The following is a 22,276-nucleotide window of genomic DNA, read 5'->3' as shown; positions in this document are numbered from 1 at the left end:
AAAATTGAATAAAATGTTATTTTCATTTAATTACACGATTTGCATTAGATTAAAATATTTTAGCATTGTATAATACCAAAAAAGTAATGAAACTCATTATTTTCATTATAATTTTACCAAGGTAGGTAAACAGCAGAGATTTCTGATAACAAAAAGTTCAATATGTCTTTGAACATTTTTCTTGCAGAAATAAGGCAGGTACCCAATATTATAAATGAATGAAACAGTCTGAATATGCACACGTTTATATGATATATTTTTCTCCAAGTCCAAAAAGCAGTTTCTATTAGTGTTTAGAGCTTCCTTAAAAAACTTATACTTGGGAAGAAAAAAAAATAGCTGTGACCTTTACATCGACATAAAGATATATCGACGGCGTATTATCAATTAACGATAGTGTTTTCCATTCATGTGTTGACTCAATATATCTCAGTGAACTTAAAATAAAAGATACCACACAGTCTGGAACATATATTTTATATCAATATATTTTACAATTTTCTATCAGTCAGTGGCTGCCGAGATTCGACTTCCCGATTATGTAGTGAGCGCTCTACCGCAAACGGTTCTTGTAAAAGAAGTCGTCATGCTAGACAATTAAAAAATTAGCAATAATGGCCTTCTAACTTCAAAACTCACAAAATGTTATGAAGAAAATGAATGAAATACAATTACAGACGGAAAACTAAATTCAGCCGTTATACAATTATAAATATTGACACACAACTGCATCGTCCAATCTGTGATTTCTCAATCATAAAATGTAAAATTTATGCGTTTCGCAAACATTGAATATAATTTTAAAACATTTTGTGTACAAACTCCTTGAACAGCCTCTGCTTGATTATCAATTTACATTTAAACTAAATGTTAATAAAAGCAAGATAAAGAAAATCTGAAAACAATTACCACTATTTTTTAATCTTTCTGAACAAATGGTTATACTGGATCTTCTTTAACAATAAAGAATTCATGTTTATTTACAGTAATTCTATATAAATTTTACGCAAGGATAAACGCTCAACAGAGTATCTTTATTTACATGATTCAGTGATAGGGGTGGTTGATTGGGATTCAGTGATAGTGGTTTGTTGATTGGGATTTTAAACTGAAAATCAAGGTAAGATCTATGTTAAAATATGTACCCTTATCAAAGCACCAAGAAAACTTGTAGATTACATAATTATACAAATACATATTCATTAAGATATTTTTGCTTTGCTCTGTTAGTATGTTTTGCATATATTGATACTCTTCATAATCATATTTTGGACTTGGCTATTAATTTTATTCCTTAAATAGATTTTTAACAAAATAGGCATTGCTAGTAATTTATAACGAAATTGTATACATTACGTTTTGTGCATTACAGTAATTTTGCCGAAGTCCATGGTTACTTTAAAAGCAAATACAGTTCCACTGCAAGACCGATGTCATGTTTCGTTTTTATACACAAAAACAGATGAATAGTTATATTTTGGCTTTCAAACTAATCTTTGCCAACAATAAAAATATTTTTAAACAACGATTCTTAAGAGTCCGGGGATACAGAGAGAATTTTTATGTTGGATATCAGGTACGTAGCAACGGGGGGGGGGGGGAGGCCGAAGGCCGAAGGGTGGGGCAACATTACCTTTACTATTACCTTTACTATTGAAAATGTCCATTGAAAGGTTGCCTGGGCAATCCCCCCTTTTTTTTGATTGTCAACTTCACAGGTAAGTAAAAAAAAAATTTTCTCTGGTTGGCCCCCCACTTTCAAAAACGATGCTACGTGCCTGGATATTATATAACATTACCAAAGAGCAGCCAGTCTGAAAAAAGATACATCATTACATGTATAAAAAATATTCATATTTTCTTATGTTTTTGTCAGTGATTTAAAACTTTACATGTAGCACATGCTCAACATCGAAATGGAAATCAAACTCGGATAAACTCTGGAAGTAATGTCACCTTTTCTATATGCTGGACTGCACTGGCCACTTCCACACTCCACACAGCAAACCGTAGAATTTTGAATAGACGCGTCATACCGGTGTTTAACCGATCTTACTTAAATTGCTTTCCAAATTTTAGTGATTTCTTTCTTGACAATTGAATTTTTTCTTTCATCAAAGTAAGTTGTAAGCACTCAAGTGTGACGAATTACACAAATGAAACTTCGAGAAACATTTATTCATAAAAGAAACTTCTAGAAACATTCATTCATCACAGGGCGCCCATCATGGAGATCAAAGCTTGGATAAGAAATGTTCTATTTTTATACTCAATATGACCTCAAACTATACATGATGGAATTAAGTTTAAATCCATCCATAGACATTGAAATGGCATTAAACAGAATTTAAGAGATACATGGTATATTGTTCACCTCAAAATAGTCCATAAACTTTATGCACTTACTAGGGATTTAACCTTAATTCCATCTTATATATCCTGAAGACATTTTGATTTAATATCAAAATAAAACCTTTTCCATGTCTGTGTACAAACTGATCGTCTAATAGTAACAGTATCCCGCCACTTTATTCTTGATTAATTCTGGGACCGTTAAATTCCAGAATAACAGCATGTTATAGTAATAAATGGGACAATGTTATGCTTTTTTATTGACTGATTCAAATTTTAGACACATTTAATGTCAATATAGCCAAAACTAGGTTTGAAAATCAAGGTAAATCCTCTGAAAAGTTAATACAATAAATCGTGTATAATATTACACTTACTTAAAATACCCATGGACTTTATGCTCTTATTTCTTCCGTAAACTCTCAACTTTAACTTTATATCCTTTACTTTTGAAAAAAGGGGATCGTCTCGTTTTAAACCGTGTAAACATAACGGTCGAGCAAATGTTAAACGCTCCAGTTTACAGCAACTGTACTTTAAAGACTGCAATTGGCTGCAAAAGCAAAAAGGAAAAATGATTTGAAAGGTTTATCTTAGTATGAAAAGTAGGTAAGATAACTAATTTTTCCTCGGTAAAATTCCAATTAGATCATGAAATTAAAGTTAAAGAAAAAAGAATGATATAAATTTAAAGCATTATTTAGTTGCATTATTTTACATCACATTTGAGATTTTTTTACTCATAGAAATGTCACCATATACCAGTGAAGGGCTTCACTTTAATCTGCACTCAGGGCCACTGAACAGTGAGCCATCTCTATCTTGCCATCGCCTCGGATCTCGGTTTCTGGGGTCTCATCCAAAGGATCCGCGATCATTACTTTTAATTCCGGGCGCTTGGCGAAGAAACATTCAATATTTTCACAATAAAATCGATTTCTCATTTTTAGCTCACCTGAGCTGAAGGCTCAGGTGAGCTTTTCTGATCACATTTTGTCCGTCGTCCGTCCGTCCGTCTAGCTGTCCGTCCGTCTATAAACTTTCCACATTTTCAACTTCTTCTCAAGAACTACTGGGCCAATTTTGACCAAATTTGGTACAAAGAATCCTTGGGTAAAGGGAAATTTAAATTGTAAAAATGAAGGGCCAAGTCCCCTCACAAGGGGAGATAATCAAGAAAAGACAAAAATAGGGTGGGTTCATTAAAAAATCTTCTCAAGAACCACTGGGCCAGAAAAGCTGAAACTTATGTGGAATCATCTTAGGGTAGTGTAAATTCTAAACTGTTAAATTCATGACCCCCGGGGATAGGACGGGGCCACAATGGGGAATCAAAGTTTTACATAGAAATATATAGGAAAGATCTTTAAAAATCTTCTACTCAAGAACCACTGGGCCAGAAAAGCTGAAACTTATGTGGAAGCATCCTGTAGTAGTGTAGATTCTAAATTGTTAAAATCATGACCCCCGGGATAGGGGGGGGGGCTACAATGGGGAATCAAAGTTTTACATAGAAATATATGGGAAAAATTTTGAAAATCTTCTTCTCAAGAACCACTGGGCGAGAAAAGCTGAAACTTACGTGGAAGCATCCTGGAGTAGTGTAGATTCTAAATTGTTAAAATTATGACCCCCGGGGATAGGGCGGGGCCACAATGGGGAATCAAAGTTTTACATAGAAATATATGGGGAAAATCTTTGAAAATCTTCTACTCAAGAACCGCTGGGCCAGAAAAGCTGAAACTTATGTGGAAGCATCCAGGGGTAGTGTAGATTCTAAATTGTTCAAATCATGACCCCCGGGGGTTGGGTGGGGCCACAATGGGGAATCCAAGTTTTACATAGAAATATATAGGAAAAATCTTTGAAAATCTTCTACTCAAGAACCACTGGGTCAGAAAAGCTGAAACTTATATGGAAGCATACTAGGGTAGTGTAGATTCTAAATTGTTCAAATTACGACCCCCGTGGGTAGGGCGGGGCCACAATAGGGAATCAAAGTTTTACAATGTTGAATCAAAGCATCCTATGGTAGTGTAGATTTCAAATTGTTTAAATTATGATGTAGGGTGGGGTCACAATATGTATTACAAGGGGGGAATCTGTTAAAGAACGGAATGGTCAAAGCTTCTCAGGTGAGCGATGTGGCCCATGGGCCTCTTGTTTTTGGTTGTTGTCAGTGATTGTCGTATAACAGCACCTGGTTATGCCGACAATTTGAAAACCGCGCGTTTTGAAAGTCAAATAAAGCAAATAAATATTAAGAGGGAAAACAAAAATAAAAAATAAACTTACTACGGTTTTATTTTTACAACAATTTAGTAGGTTTTAATTTGAATTGACAAAACAATATAAATAAATAGATAAACAAAAATATCAGTCTCTTTAAAAGTAAAAGAAGTCTCTCAAGTTTGAACAAGTTTTGTTTAAAGAACAAGATCTTACGTAATGGTTTCAGTTTCAAAACATAGAAGAATGTTGTCAGACATTCAGCTTATCAAAAAAAGCTCTCAAAGACATTTTTCAAGAATTTTCTTCAAGTTCTTTTGCTGCAATAGAGAAATGAGAAGAAAGGAATAGCGGCTTAAGATACAATTAACAATTTAGCTTTGAAGAAGGACACATTCTATTTGTTTTGAGACACTTTTCCTGTCTCAGACAGACAGAATTAAATTTTTGCAAATAAGATTTCAAATATTTGCAGATTTTTACTTGAAGAATCATTAGTTTATCTTCTCTTACATGTACTTTATTTCTTAAAGATATGTATTCTTGGTGGACCACTCTAACAAGAAGTCATGTGTTGCATGAAGCATGGTGCTTGAATACCTATACTGGTAAGATGCATTCATTATCAGCTGAGCATAATAAAGACAAATAAGATGGCATTTAAGAATATACAAAACATTCCATCTATGATAGATATATATACGTATTTCTAAATTCGCTTATTTTCATTACTTTCAGGACTAATATGTGCCATGGTAGCTGCTGCTGTTTTTTCTGTTGTATTTGAATTATTAGGCGTCATCATGTTAAAGGTTGTTTATCTTTGTTGGCCTGGAGTAAAAACTCTTCAGTAAGCAGTTCTTTAATACATGTTGGTTAAATTACAAATGTTTACTTTCATCTTATTGCTCACTTCGTAATAAATAAATACAATCTATTCAATAGTATATGTTTACTTTTTTGCTCGTACGATAATTTTTTTTGTTGATATTTTAAAGTGTGTTAGCAGTCAAATGAACGTACATTTTATAATAAAGCAATGATTGAATATGTACGTACATACTTGTGCGTCATTCATTTCAGCTCATCTAAGCCAAAGGCTAAAATGAGCTTTTCTGATCGAAGGGTGTCCGGAGTCCGACTTTCCTGTGAGAACTCTAACAATGTTCGACTTTTTCTCAAGAATAACTGAACATGTTTCAACCAAACTTGCCCTACACCAAGGGAAATCAAGATTTTTCTTTTTCAAATGAAGGACCAATCCTCTTTTTGGGGGAGATAAGAAAAGTGAAAATTTAATGACACCTTTTGAATTTTTCTCAAGAATAACTAGGGCAGAAAAATGAAACTTGTTTGGGATATATTAAGTTATATATAGGAATGAATAAGAAAAAAATCTGTAAAAATCTTTTCAAGAACAAAAATCCATGACAAGTCATATGAATATGGAAGTATGCTAAAGTAGTGTAGCTTCTATTTTGTTCTTTTAATGACCCCAAGATGGGGGTTTTGGCAGGGTTTACAATTTATTATAGATCAAATTTTAACATCGGAATATATGGGGAAATCTGTTCAAGAACAGCAAGGCTATTATCATCCTCATTAAGGGTAGACTTTTTAAAACTATCATCCCCGGGTTGGGGGAGGCACTAATTTATTCAAACTCTTCAATCCTGAACTTATTTCTACTTTTCTCTGAATGTATGCTCAGGTGTGCGATGTGCGCCTCTTGTCATGTATGTTATTTTCTATAATTTTTCAATGAATTTTATTCATTTCCTTTTGTAGAATTTCTAAGTGTAACCCGACCTCTCTAAAGATTAGACTAGTAACATCCATATTCCACGTATTTGGAGTCATTATAGGCTACATCCTGATGCTCTGTGTCATGACAATGAATGTTTGGATACTTCTGTCAATTTTGCTTGGGACGACTGCAGGTCATCATTTCAAGCAATCAACCAGAAAAGAGGTAGCAGAAGAAGACCACTTTAAAGTAGACGATAGCTACATGTATCCTGAAATACAATTAAATAAAGAAACAGGAAGGAAACAATGTAAACTATTTCTTAACGCGGAGGAAGAACGGACCGAATCACAATCAGAAACAGAGCCTCTCAAAAGGAATAGTTGTGAAAGTTGAATAATATTAGTTACAAAAAAGTTTTGGAAGGTTCCGATGCTGTTTAGAGTACAAGGGTATGGAATTTACTCCCATTTCTGAAATCCATAAATGGTTCACTTCACATTGTGCATAGTGTTCTGATTGCAATTGGCTGCCCATTTATTATTTTTCTGTTTAAATCAGGAACAAATTGATACGATATCACCAAGCATCAATTATGACAAGGGAAAAGTGTAACCTGGTGAGGCCATCTTTAAATATAATGTTTTCTTGTCCCCTCCAGGCTCAGGGTATTATTGGGTCGGTAGGGAGGTGGGGAAATCTTTTCCCCAGAAACATATTTATTGATGGGATAAGAGGAATAAAAAGAAAACAAAATAATTGTATCCTGAAATGTACAAAAAAGTTTTGTGTCGAGCCATTTTTAGTCAGTCGGAAGGACGAGGGCAACCAAATTATTTTCTAAAGATGGCCTAAAGATTCATTTTTTTAGAGAAATAAATGGAGGTCAAACGAGAGACTAGGAAAGTGTGGGAATCAGCTGTAGACATCCTTTAAATTCAATTATTAATGAATCTGAAGATACGCATACCTTGGATCTATAGGAGGAAATCAACATGGAAATTTACTATATGAACAGTACAAGTAATCGCAATAAAAATTCTTACATAAATTTGCCTTTTAAATGGAATAACTAAATCTTATTTTATAGATGATTAAGATTTTTTTTTAATTAATTGCAAATAAGTTCCACAAAGGCAACGTTTTAAAGACGTCATTAACATTTTTGCCACGTTGTTATATACTAGTCGTTTGTGTTTATTTATATATTTCAAAAAAAGTATTGTGTGTATAAATGCATATCAATGAACATTCAAGGCAAAAATGTTTAAAGGTCTATTACAATTTTAAGATGGCTTCAAATTTTGAAGGAATTTAAAGCAGAAGTTACAATATTTTCAGTGCAACCCCGACAACCTGCACATCGATGCAACCCGGAAGAATTAAAAAAATGAATTGATTTTAAAAGTTGTGTGAATTCTAGATGCCTCGTTTGAAAACCTATTCAATTAGTTATCTTAAGATGAATTTGTACCGTTTTACCCCGTAAATGCTGAGAAGTGTAGCAGTAAAGTTCCAGTTGAATACAAACCTGATACTGGGTAAAATATCAACGATGTCTATGAGTATCTGGTCAAAGAAAATAAAACAGAAATAATTTCATTATATAAATATTGAAATGAAGTTATAAGATAATATGATTTAATGTTTTGAGTGATAAAATTCTTTTGTTAAAAAAGAATTTCAACAAATTTATAATAAAATTGCTATCAATTTATGTCTAACTTATGTTAGATGGATTTATCGCAGATGACATCTCCAAAATTTGAAAATTGAATTGAGAATCACATCTCTGCAGTCATTATTCTTACAGTACATAGATATTATGAAGTTTTTAAAATTTTTTACCAATTTTTTTCTATTATTTGAGAAACACGTAAGTCTTCAGTATTCTGTATGCTCTGTTACAACGCCAAATGTAATAATTGCACTTTGCATTATTACATTTTGCTTCGAAATCAACGCAGAATGTAATAACGCAAAATGTAACAGTACACTTTCTAGGATTAAAAAACATTCGAAGTATGATTAAATATGTTAAATATTGTGCGCATAATTGATGGAACAGCCTTTGTTAACGAAATCTATGTAGGTGAATAGCTTAGTGTCCTTTACTGACTGATAAACGGCAATGGTTATGGATTTCATGAGAAATAAAGGAAATAATATTATTTTGTCCATGTTATTTTACAAGTTTACTGAAGCTAGTTTTTTGCTCATACTTATAACAATTTATAGTTAATATCATATCCATATAAAAGTAACACAAACACCAGGTTTGATGGATGAATTTGTCATTTATTATATACGTATAAATGACGACAGAAAATTAAAAGATAAATCAGATAAAGGGGAGATCACTCTTACACAATACATGTGTAAATATAAAACATTTGTTGATCTCCCCAAACACGTATCAAATTACATTTAGAATATCCAAATTAGAAATAATATTCAGTGGATGTAAATGTATGACAATGTACCAATGTATCACTGTTGTACCTCGAGTATGCCAAAATTAAGCAAAACACCATAAACTTGAGGAGTTACGTAATTTGCTTTGCATTCCTCTGGACAACCTTGAGATTAAAGCTACTGAATTAGAAAGAACTTCGGTCTAATTTCCAGTAACTGGTTCAAGCTTTTAGAATACATGTTTATTGTTACGTGCGTGAAATTTATGTTCCAAGCCCTATATAAAATCAAATGCAGATAAATGAATCTCCCTTGAAGCACTGAGCTATATTCTATTGTATCAAAGGTACGCTTTAGACCGCCAATTTTATAAATAACACATCAAATTACACGATGATGGACTTGATTATATAAATTCAATTCAGGTAAAATACCAGGAAGAAATTTAATGCCTAAGGTGGCTTTTCGAAGCATTTGTTGAGAATTCCATAGTTTTATTTTAAAAGTTGATGGGGACAACTCGGAGCAGTGACCGACATTTAAAAAAATACTATTCACATATCTAAACAGGACATGAAAATTCATTTTTCAAAAACATATTCATAAGAAGAAAACCTATTCATTAAGTTATCTATGCGCTTTAAATATTCGCTTTTGTACTCTGATTTCTTCCATTAACTCGAAACTTATATTCATATTACTTTTTACAAGATGAATTTGTACCGTTTTATCCCGTAAATGCTGAAAAGTGTAGCAATAAAGTTCCAATTGAATATAAACCTGATACTGGGTAAAATATCAATGATGTCTATGAGTAGCTGGTCAAAAAGAAAATAAAACAGAAATAATTTCATTATATAAATATTGAAATGAAGTTATAAGATAATATGATTTAATGTTTTGAGTGATAAAATTCTTTTGTTAAAAAAGAATTTCAACAAATTTATAATAAAATTGCTATCAGTTTATGTCTAACTTATGTTAGATGGATTTATCGCAGATGACATCTCCAAAATTTGAAAATTGAATTGAGAATCACATCTCTGCAGTCATTATTCTTACAGTACATAGATATTATGAAGTTTTTAAAATTTTTTACCAATTTTTTTCTATTATTTGAGAAACACGTAAGTCTTCAGTATTCTGTATGCTCTGTTACAACGCCAAATGTAATAATTGCACTTTGCATTATTACATTTTGCTTCGAAATCAACGCAGAATGTAATAACGCAAAATGTAACAGTACACTTTCTAGGATTAAAAAACATTCGAAGTATGATTAAATATGTTAAATATTGTGCGCATAATTGATGGAACAGCCTTTGTTAACGAAATCTATGTAGGTGAATAGCTTAGTGTCCTTTACTGACTGATAAACGGCAATGGTTATGGATTTCATGAGAAATAAAGGAAATAATATTATTTTGTCCATGTTATTTTACAAGTTTACTGAAGCTAGTTTTTTGCTCATACTTATAACAATTTATAGTTAATATCATATCCATATAAAAGTAACACAAACACCAGGTTTGATGGATGAATTTGTCATTTATTATATACGTATAAATGACGACAGAAAATTAAAAGATAAATCAGATAAAGGGGAGATCACTCTTACACAATACATGTGTAAATATAAAACATTTGTTGATCTCCCCAAACACGTATCAAATTACATTTAGAATATCCAAATTAGAAATAATATTCAGTGGATGTAAATGTATGACAATGTACCAATGTATCACTGTTGTACCTCGAGTATGCCAAAATTAAGCAAAACACCATAAACTTGAGGAGTTACGTAATTTGCTTTGCATTCCTCTGGACAACCTTGAGATTAAAGCTACTGAATTAGAAAGAACTTCGGTCTAATTTCCAGTAACTGGTTCAAGCTTTTAGAATACATGTTTATTGTTACGTGCGTGAAATTTATGTTCCAAGCCCTATATAAAATCAAATGCAGATAAATGAATCTCCCTTGAAGCACTGAGCTATATTCTATTGTATCAAAGGTACGCTTTAGACCGCCAATTTTATAAATAACACATCAAATTACACGATGATGGACTTGATTATATAAATTCAATTCAGGTAAAATACCAGGAAGAAATTTAATGCCTAAGGTGGCTTTTCGAAGCATTTGTTGAGAATTCCATAGTTTTATTTTAAAAGTTGATGGGGACAACTCGGAGCAGTGACCGACATTTAAAAAAATACTATTCACATATCTAAACAGGACATGAAAATTCATTTTTCAAAAACATATTCATAAGAAGAAACCCTATTCATTAAGTTATCTATGCGCTTTAAATATTCGCTTTTGTACTCTGATTTCTTCCATTAACTCGAAACTTATATTCATATTACTTTTGACAAGATGAATTTGTACCGTTTTATCCCGTAAATGCTGAAAAGTGTAGCAATAAAGTTCCAGTTGAATATAAACCTGATACTGGGTAAAATATCAATGATGTCTATGAGTAGCTGGTCAAAGAAAATAAAACAGAAATAATTTCATTATATAAATATTGAAATGAAGTTATAAGATAATATGATTAATTTTTTTGAGTGATCAAATTCTAACAAATTTATGATAAAATTACAATCAATTTATGTCTAACTTATGTAAGATGGATTTATCGCAGATGACATTTCCAAAGTTTATTAGCAATTAGTTATTAAAAGAATATTGTAATTTGTTAAAATGACTATAAAAATGAAAGGATTTGCACACAAAATAATTTCAGACTCGGAATTTCTATAATGATTTTGTCTCCACCAACACGCAATCCCTCCCCAAAATAGAGAACGAGTAGAAATATGTTACCTGTACATAAATCAAGCGAATCAAAATATCAGAATAAAAAACTAGCAAAATTGGCACATCAAACCAAAATGGACTATTTGAAAATTGATTTGAGAATCACATCTCTGCAGTCATTATTCTTACAGTATATAAATATTATGAAGTTTAAATTCTTTACTTTTTTTTATTATTTGAGAAACACAAAAGTCTTCAGTATTCTGTATGCTCTGTTACAACGCCAAATGTAATTTTTGCATTTTGCGTTATTACATTTTGCGTCGAAATCAACGCAGAATGTAATAACGCAAAATGTAACAGTACACTTTTTAGGATTATTACATTTTGCGTCGAGATCAACGTAAACTGAAATAACACAAAGTATAATCCCATTTATTACATTTTGCGTTGTAACAATGCTCTTTTTCCTCTCTCAATTTCTTTAAATATTTTTCTACATAACATCTCTGTTGTCTTTGTTTATATAATATATAATACTTTCTTTGGTTGATAGTACGGGAATGAATTTAGCAGCTGTAGCAGAAAAAAATGCAGAACCCACGTATGTGTTTTTTTTTTCTTCTGCCAAACCATTGACATTAATTCCAGTACTAAGAAATAAAGAAAGACACATTTTATTGTTTAATTTTATAAAGCATAAAAACATACGACGTTATTTAATTAAATATGTTATTTATTGTGCGCATAATTGATGGAACAGTCTTTGTTAAAGAAATCTATGTAGGCGCCCTAGTGTCCTTTACTGACTGATAAACGGCTATGACTTTAAATTTCATAAGAAATGAAGGAAATAATATTCAGTGGATGTAAATATATGACAATGTATTAATTTCTCACTATTGTACCTCGAGTATGCCAAAATATAAAAAACAAAACAATTTAAACTTGAGGAGTTACGTAATTTGCTTTACATTCCACTAGACAACGTTGAGTTTAAAGTTACTGAATTATAAAGAACTTCGGTCTACTTTCCAGTAACTGGTTCAAGCTTTTAGAATACATGTTTATTGTTATCGGCGTGAAATTTATGTTGCATTATAAGGTTTCGCTTAAATAAAAGACATTTAACATTGCACTTAAATTGACAGTAAATTTATGAAATCTAAATATTTTCTATATTTTTAATGTTTATATTTTATACAGTTTATCAAAATTAACACATTTACATAATAATAGATACTTGAGAAAATCAAACTAAACATTCTTATTCCAAGCCCTATATAAAATCAAATGGGGATAAATAAATCTCCCTTGCAGCACTGAACTACAATATATTGTATCAAAGGTACGCTTTGGAGCGCCAATTTTATAAATGACACATATCAAATAACACGAAGATGATTGTACTTGATAATATAAATTCAATTCAAGTAACATACCAGGAAGAAATTTAATGCCTAAGGTGGTTTTTCGAAGCATTTGTTGAGAATTCCATAGTTTTATTTTAAAAATAAACGAAAACTACACGATGGTAATTACATGATGGGGACAACGAACAGTGACCGACATTTAAAAAAATACCATTCACACATCTGAAGAAAATAAAGATTTATTTTTCAAAAACGTATTCATTAGAAGAAAAAAAAAACGAGGTACTGTGAGCACCGAGCTTACTAAATGATATACCCGCCTCTCACATGATTATATAGGCAAAGTCCATGTTTTATTCTGGGAGACCATGATAAGTGTCCGATAAAAAGTAAAATAACGGGAGCGCAATGGTAAAATGTATTGAAGAATCTATGAAATTGTCATTAAATCTTATTCGGTGGATTAGGAGGAGTTGATGATAAGAGATGGGCACCCTTTTATATAGAAAGAATGGCAGTGTTTATGTTTTGCTATGGGAAACTAAAATAAAAGGTACACAATGGCACAAAGGCTCAAATAAAGTACTTTACAATTTCAAAATGATTTCTGCTCATTAGGAAAGGATTATTTTTTCATAAACAATTTTAGGTTGTATTTTTGTGTTAACAATTTTACTAATTTAATGTATAAAATGTGTAATAAAATGGTGAACACAGTAATAATTGCGTTTAAGGTCTATTTAATTAAGATGAAGATTTATTTTGAAATGAAGTATTTATTGTAACAGGCAGAGGAGTGAACTGTAGGGGATCTTATTATAATAAAGCAAGAACGACCTTTCAACATAATCACTCCAAACCTTCCAAATCACCAAACTCTATTTTAAGTAATGAGTAAAATACAATTATAGATACAAAAGTGAATTAAGATTTTAAACACTCATAAACACTCACAAAACTGCATCGGTCGTTTTTTATCTTCTTTATTACATGTATAAAATTACGTCTATCGCAAACATTGAAAATATTTAAGTTACTACTTCACTAAATCTTGTACATTTTGTTTACAAACTCCTTGATCAATCACTGCTTGATTTTAAATTTAAACATGCTTGATATATATTTCATAACTAAATTTTAACAAAAGTAAGACAGAGAATATTTGAAAATAATTACCACTTTATTTTATTGTATCTGATCAAATGGATACACAGGATTTTCTTTAACAATACAGCATTGATGTTTATTTACAGTAATTCTATATAAATTTTACGCAAGGAGAAATGCCCATCAGGGTACCTATATATACCTGATTCAGTGATAGGGGTGTGTTAATTGGGATTTCAAACCAAAGATCAAGGTAAGATTTGTATGAAAATATTTACCTTTATCAAAACACACAGAAAACTCATCGTTGAAAGGTACCAATATTACACATTATATATTGAGGTGTTTTGCTTTGCTTAGATGGAGGATATGAGATAACGAACAGTATTAAATATCAAAGTTCATGAAAGAATACAAATTAGGAGCAGAGCAAACACGGACCTCCAAAACATTAGAAGTGGAATCAGGTGCCATGGAGGAGTAAGCTGGTCTTCATAATTTTGTTCTGAGTTTGAATTTTTCATTACTTAAAAAATACTTTTTAACAAAATAATATTATCTTTTACAAAATGGGTATTAAAAAATACTGAACAGTCTGTGGTCATATTGAAAATAGAATCTGTCCCATCGTAGTTCATTCGCCATGTTCTGTTTTCAACCCTACTTAATTTAGCGATAAATGACATATTGGCTCTCAAACTAGGCTTGGTCAAGATTTCTTTCATACAGTTCTTATGTAGGGATCAGTAAAAAGTTAAAGGAGGGCACAACTATTATGTAATATTCCAAAATTAATCACTTCTTCAAAAGAAGATTCATTATTTTTGTTTTGTTTTCCGGTAATGTGAAACTGTAGATGTACGAGGGGTGATCAAAAAGTTCGCAAACTATCTCTATATCTACAAAACCACAATTCAAATTAGAATGAAATTCGGTACACACATAGCCATACACAAGGTCTATAAATAGCATATGCTGAATAAAGTTTCTCTCCTTGTTTGTGACGTCACAATGTGAAAATGACGTCACTATTTAGGTCACTTGTGACGAAAAATGGTTGTCTCAGTCGAACTCGTTCACCAAACGACTGTACAATTTATTGTAATATCTTAGAAATCCCTCTACAGTATCATATAATAATTTGTACACAGTTTATTGAGATAAATGAGTTCTTATGAATTCAATTATTGATTGGATTAATCGTTTTAGTGAAGGAAGGCTGATGGTTAAAAATGATACTTGTCGTCTTGCCCAGTGAAAGCAAGTTTGAAAAGATATGTATTTTTAATTAAGCAATTTGCTAACAAAGACCTCCAATTAGCACCTTGAAAAATAGTTGAATATTTGAACAATGATATAAGTATTAAATACCTAAGATATCGTTTACTTTAGATTTTAAACATATTAGATATGATAAAAAGGATGCACCCATTCTCTATCCACCTTGAAGAAAGGTCTCTCCTGAGACAGAAGATTTGTGTTTTAATGGTCGCCATGCTTATTTTTGGAAAGGATGTTATTATTCACCCATTCTGTTGCCGAGATATGACCATTTCTGACAAATTAACTGTTCTTGTCATAAAAATTCACTCACATGGAAAGAAATATACAACTCGGAAAAATCTTTTAAGTTTTGTGACAGAACGCTACGGAGGGGGTCACGTGACCGCCAATATCACGTGATTCGCGCATGCGCAGAACGGTAGTTGATGTGCATTAAAATCGGGGAGGATTAATTTAAAATATAATCATTATTAAAACCAAATATTGTTTCTTGTATGGAAGTTATTCAATTAGTTTGCAAACTTTTTGATCAACCCTCGTAGTTTTGAATCGATCTTGAAATTTCACTAGGATGGATCTGCTTCAATGTGCGCTTGAGTGCATTGGCTATTAACAATTATCAATTCAAATTTCCGTGGTAGAAGTAAGTAATGTCAGACAGGTTTCTATTCAATCTGACTAAAATTAATTTAAAGATTATAAAACTTCTAACTTTTCTTTATAGTTTATTTACCATCATTGAAATAAGATATAAGAACAAATGTGTGACAGATTATACAAATGATATTTTATAAAAACGTTCATTCATCTATGGAACCCCCCCCCCCACCATGGAGTTCAAGGTTTGGATAAGAAACAATATATTTTTATACCCAATATTACCCCGGGATATACATGATGGAAATCAGTTTAAATTTACCTATACTGAAATGAGTTTGAACAGAAGAGATTATATAGTACATGTATATCAAAATAATAAATGAACTTTTTACACTATAGCTAGGGCTTTCACCTTTATTACATCATCTAACCTGAGGTGATTTTGATTTAAATATAAAGATAAAGCATCCATTCCAAAGTCTATGTACATTTGTTTCCTAATAGTAACGACATAATTTTTATTTTCCAGAATACAAGTAACAGATTGAGAAGCAAGTAACTATAGAAATTTTGTGATATATATGCTTATTTTTACATACATTTCTCGATGTAAATATGTAATTGCAGCATCGTATAATAATGAATGACAATGTTTACTACATTTGTTTATTTATGACTTATTTTTATAACTATAGCTAGTAACAAATGTCGACGTAGCAAGAACTAGGTTTTACAGTCAAGGGGTATCCCCAGAAAACTTAACACGTTAGATTTTGTATAATATTACTTTCATTTAAAATACCCACTTTCTGCTCTACCTTCTTCTATAAACTCTGAACTTTAAATTTTCATCCCTTACTTTTAAAAAGGGGATCGTCTCGTTCTAAAATGTGTAAACAAAAGTTGAATACTCCATTTTACCACAATTAAACTTTAAGCACTGCAAGTCGCTAGGTAAAAAGGAAGCTAAAACGATTGTGTAATAACTAAGTATGAAAAATAGGTAAGATAAGTATTTTCCAATCAGAATGTAAATTCGATCAATTTACTAAGTTAAAATGAGATGAAATGTTTATAATATTAACTAAATAAATAGTAAATAAATGACAATAAATACATCATTCCATTGCATTGTTTATTTGTATGTTGTTAAACGTCCCATTTGAGAAATCCTGGAAGCTTACATGTATGCCAGTTATGGCCTTCAAGTTTAGGCGGCACTTAGAGCAAGCTTGGGGTCAATTACTTTGAAATGTAATTTCAAATACATTGATAATTTTGTCAATTACTTGCAATTACAATTACATTGATTTTTTCAAATGTAATTAATTACTTTCAATCACTTTGACAAATGTAATTAAATACATTTCAATTATTTCGAGTTTTATTTTTATAAAAAAAATGAAATGTTTTTTTTTAAATAAGACTTTTTCTATAGCGATCGAATTCGAACTTTCATTCAGTGTTTTTGTTCTTGGGTATGATAGCGGTTCACATCTGGTCAAAATTAGACCTTTTCCTTATAATGAGTGTGACACACTGTATAAACAAATTAAACATTATGAGACAATTAATTATTGTACAAACACAAGCCCATGTTACACCAGTATGGTGTATGGCAAGATCTTTTTTGTTACTTTCTCAAATCCATATTTTTGAAGGAAATAAATAATATCTATCACAATTCCATTCATTATTTTCTATCTTAAAATGAATAGAATACAGGTAAATCTAAAAGGGGATGTAGTTAGTCTAATTGCTGTAAAACAAATTAACTATCTAAACAATCATTGTTATTTGCAAGTGGGAATAGGGAGAACTGAGATTTATAAAACATGGGAATAGGTAATATAAACACACCAGTATAAAACTATGTATCAGTATAAGACACCTTTTTAAATATAAACTTTCATTTTGAAAAAAAGTAATTGAAATGTAATTGAAAAGTAATTGAAAATACATGACCTTTTTGAAATGTATTTAAATACATTCAATTACTTGTAATTGAAGGCTCGCTCAAATACAAATTACTTCCAATTACTTTGAAAAATGTAATTAATTACACTCAATTACAATACTTTATTCAATTACCCCATCCCTGACTTAGAGCCACCGAGCAGTGAAGGTTCTCTCTCTATCGCCCAAATCCTAACCTGACCTGGGACCTCGGTTTTTAAGGTCTCATCCAAAAGTGTACTTTTAACATGTTTAATGCAGAACACTTAGCAAAGGAAAATTCACAAGTTTCAACATTGTATTCTTATTTTTTATTTTACTTGTTGTCAATCGTATATCAGCACTGGGTCACTGCTGACCAAATGGATATTGCGAGGGGAAAGTAAAAAAAAGTTATTGCTTTCTTTTTTACAACAATTTAATAGGTTTTTATGATGAAACAATTAAGATTTTGGTAAAAGTATGTATAAAGTTCTATCGTGTATCTTCTGCGCCAGGACACATTTTTTATCGATATTATAGAGAAAGAGTGCTGTAGTTCCCCAGTTCATTTCACGAAGACATTTACAATTGTAAATACAATGTATTTCATAATAAAGATAATCATTCAGTTATTAAAACATAGTTTTTTTATTGCATAATATTAACCAAAAAAACCAATCTTTTTTTGTTAATATAGATTTAGAGTTTTTTTTATTATTTTTATTTCATAAATAACGAACCTATGAAAAAAATCAAGCTGTTTATAGAAATTATAAACCTTCCTTCTTTTGAAAATAATGACTCCCTCAAGTTTAAAAACGTTTTGTTTACAGAACAAGACATTACATAAATTAAACATTCAGCTAACAAAAGAAGCTAAAGCTCTAAAAATATTTTTAATTTTAGGTATTTTGTCAGTTCTTGTATGTTCTTTTAATACAATTGAAAAATGAGAGAAAACGAATATCGATTTAAAAAAAATAATAATTTTGACCATAAGTTTGAAAAGTATGGGTCCAGTCTGAATTGAGTCAGACAGAATTAAATTGTATAACATAACAATGTTTGCAAAATTGTACAAAAGAAATTGTAAGTTCAATTTCTTTTACTTTTTTTAATTTCTTAAAGATATGCACTCATGGTGGACTACTTTAACAAGAAGTCACGTGTTGCATGAAGCATGGCGCTTGGATACCTATTCTGGTTAGGTGCTTTCATCATCAGATTAACAAATAGTGATAAATGAGATGGCATTTTAAGAAAACATATAATATTCTGTATATGATAGTTTCATATATATAGTGGTAAAAATTCACTTTATTTCATTACTTTTAGGACTTATTTGTGCCATGGTTGCTGCTGCAGCTTTATCTGTTATATTCGAGTTATTAGGCGTCATTATGTTAAGGATTTTGAACATTTGTTGGCCCGGAGAAAAAACTCTCCAGTAAGCAGGTTTCTTTTTTAATACATGTCAATTTATATTGTTCATTTTCATCTGAATTGGTGTATTTATAATCAATGAAAACAGTAAAAATAGTATCCTTTCAGCTAATACGATAAATAAAATTATTATGAATATGTAATTTGCTGAAGATATATTTACATTTTATAACAAAGCAAAAAAGTTCTAGCTTGCACGCCATTCATTTGAAGCTCTTATGATTCAAAGGCTAAAGTAGGCTTTTCTGATCGAAGACTGTCGTCTGAAGACTGTTAAAAAACAACTTTTTCGACTTTTTCTCAAAAACACTGAACCAATTTCAAACAAACTTATCACAAATCAAGGGGATTCAGGTTAATCGTTTAAATGAAGAACCATGCCCCTTTCGAGGGAGATAAATAAGAAAAGTGAAAATTTTAATTACTCCATTTAATTTCTTCTCAAGAACCACAGAGACAGAAAATAAAACTCGTTTGAAAACTTTCTTCATAATATATACATGTATTCAAGTTTGTTCAAATTATGACAAAAGGAATAAAATTTCAAATATTCTTCTCAAGAACAGCAGCAAAACCATTATAAATCATATAATTATGGAAATACTCTCAATTATTGTAGCCTTAATTTTGTTTAATTTATAACCCCCGGGTGTAGGTTGAGAAGACTTCTTCAAAAGTGAACATATTTCTATTTTTCTCTGGACAAATGCTCAGGTATGCGACGTGGCCCATTGTCCTCTTGTCATGTCAGTTATTTTCTATAAATGTTCAATGAATTTAATTTACATATATTTCCTTTTGTAGAATTTCTAAGTGTAACCCAACCTCTCTAAAAATTAGACTAATAACGTCCATCTTTCACATTTGTGGAGTCATTATAGGCTACATCCTGATGCTCTGTGTCATGACGATGAATGTTTGGATACTTTTATCAATTTTACTGGGGACGTTCGCAGGCCATCATTTTAAGCAATCAACTAGAAGAACACAAGCAGAGGTAAACCACCTTAAAGAAAGCGATAATCACATTGGAATACGATCAAATAAAGAAACAAGAGGTGAACAATGTGAACTATTTCTTGACGCGGAGGAAGAACGGACCGAATCACATTCAGAAACAGAGCCTCTCAAAAAGAATGGTTTTGAAACTTGAATAATAAAATTTCCGAAAAATTTTTGGAAAGTTCTAGTGCCGTTCAAAGTACAAGCGGATGGAATTTACTCCCATTTTTGAAATTCCATAGCTGGATCACTTGATGTAGCATATAGTGTTTACACAAGCGTTCGAAAGAAGAAAAATCCTACAACGTTTAACATCTATGTTATATCTTGTGTATGAAGCATTGTAATAATTTGTATTTGAATTTTAGATAGTACAACATAGATGGAATATAATGTACCGTATTTCTTGTGGAAACCGATGACTGTTTATCAAAAATAGTGATATCTAGTTTTTAAAAAATCTGTATGAAAGATTGTTAATAAATTGTAAACTAAATCATGAGACATTTATCAGTTTGAACCCTTTTTCAACATTTAAAGTACATTTACCATCTTTTTACAAATAGTTTACACCAATAAAAGTAGTAAAATATGTATATCTTTTTAAAATTAATTTATACAGGGACGAGCAGTTGCAATTATGACAGAAAAAAATTACACAACCCGCGTACACGAGTTTGTATTTTTATGCAATGTTGCAACTGCTTCAATATGGATTTCAGAGTGGTTTTCATGTATAATAGTTTTAATTAGCAATCTTAAATCAGAACTATTTTGTTTGAATTCATTGTCCGAAAATATTCATGGTTTTCAATTTCATCTCTTTCTCGAATAATGCAGTGACCTTTCTTGAAACTCCTCTAGAATTACTAATCAACTATCAAAGTAAACAAGGGGTAGCCTACGAAAATAAAGAAAAATAAGAACGTAAGTTATGTATGAAAGATGTTTTTAAAAAATCGTTAACCAAAACCACGTTCTTGTAAAAAAAAAATTATATTACACATCGCAAAATGCACAAAAGAAAATAAGACTTAAAATATTTCAATCCTCTCTTTAGAATAAATTACAGTGGATAGAGGCACTTAACTTATGTGCGAGAGGACTATCTAAGATTTTGGAACTTGTGTCCAATCACATTGACTTGTTGTCAATAAAATATATTCAAAACAACTTATGTGAAGTAATACATTGTAAATAACAATGTTCGTATGTTGAAATATATAGAGATTACGAACTGTATTCAAGCTCTAAAGTCCATTAAACAACACAAATCAGCAGCATCAGAGGTGGAATTAGGTGCCATGGAGGATTGAACATACACTGCCGACAGGTCACACCCGCCGTGTACTTCTGTCATGATTGGGATCCCATCTCTGATGCTTAGAGTTCTCTGTTTGCACGGCTCCGGATTTGTATTGTTAAATGGACGTTTGAGTTAGAATTCTGTTCGTTATCTCCATATATTTCATTGCACTTGCTGACAACGCCATGTATCGACAATCGAACTAACGAAATGATGAATTTAAACGAGACTGCTGATAGTCTTGTTTCATCAACTTATTTGTCAATAACTTTCCACGTTTTAAAAATACTTTTAACGTAGAGCTTGCTCTTGTGTATCTAATTTACTGAGAGATATAAAACCCGTATATAGGTGATAAGGGTTTATTGCTGTATAAGTAAGGGAAATTTACGATTAAAAGTTAAACGTCATCACGTTTATCATAAAGCAGTACATTTACGTTTTTTAAAGTAAAGTATCCAAATATGAAACCGATGTTTCAGACTCTGTAGTATCTTTCATGCAAGCTCGCCAGAATATATCGTATCGATATAATAATGGAAATAATAATTTTAACTTGACGATACGTCGTCGATATAGACATGTATCTAAAAGTCTAGCTGAAGGCAACAGCAAGTGTTTACTTCTTTTCACATATAAAAAACCCAAATCAAAATACTTACTAGAACTTTCTTTTATATTTCTCTAAAAATCAGATATTAATAAAATTTCATTTTCTT

General features: G+C 31.1%; 1 protein-coding gene across 1 annotated transcript; it reads left to right on the top strand.

The window, feature by feature from the left end:
* The first annotated feature begins 1,074 nt into the window (after positions 1-1,074).
* Positions 1,075-20,402, top strand: LOC134282914 (protein SLC31A2-like). Its single transcript, XM_062765341.1, has 4 exons — positions 1,075-1,120; positions 18,935-19,009; positions 19,142-19,253; positions 20,054-20,402. The coding sequence occupies exons 2-4, from the start codon at positions 18,937-18,939 to the stop codon at positions 20,400-20,402; spliced, it is 534 nt and encodes a 177-aa protein (XP_062621325.1). The 5' UTR covers positions 1,075-1,120; positions 18,935-18,936.
* The last annotated feature ends 1,874 nt before the right edge of the window (positions 20,403-22,276 follow it).

Source organism: Saccostrea cucullata, unplaced genomic scaffold (genome assembly GCF_032062105.1).
Source record: "Saccostrea cucullata isolate Sc308-1 unplaced genomic scaffold, CSIRO_AGI_Scuc_v1 ctg406, whole genome shotgun sequence".
In the NCBI taxonomy this organism is placed as follows: domain Eukaryota; kingdom Metazoa; phylum Mollusca; class Bivalvia; order Ostreida; family Ostreidae; genus Saccostrea; species Saccostrea cuccullata.
Note: the sequence above shows the minus strand (reverse complement) of the source record. Positions and strands in the feature narration are given on the sequence as shown.

What these genes read in the sequence shown, in the direction of transcription:
- LOC134282914 (XM_062765341.1), top strand. Translation starts at nt 18,937, where the DNA reads ATGCACTCATGGTGGACTACTTTAACAAGAAGTCACGTGTTGCATGAA. An exon ending in GCGCTTGGATACCTATTCTG is followed by an intron (nt 19,010 to 19,141) that starts GTTAGGTGCTTT and finishes CATTACTTTTAG; the next exon opens with GACTTATTTGTGCCATGGTT. An exon ending in CCCGGAGAAAAAACTCTCCA is followed by an intron (nt 19,254 to 20,053) that starts GTAAGCAGGTTT and finishes TTCCTTTTGTAG; the next exon opens with AATTTCTAAGTGTAACCCAA.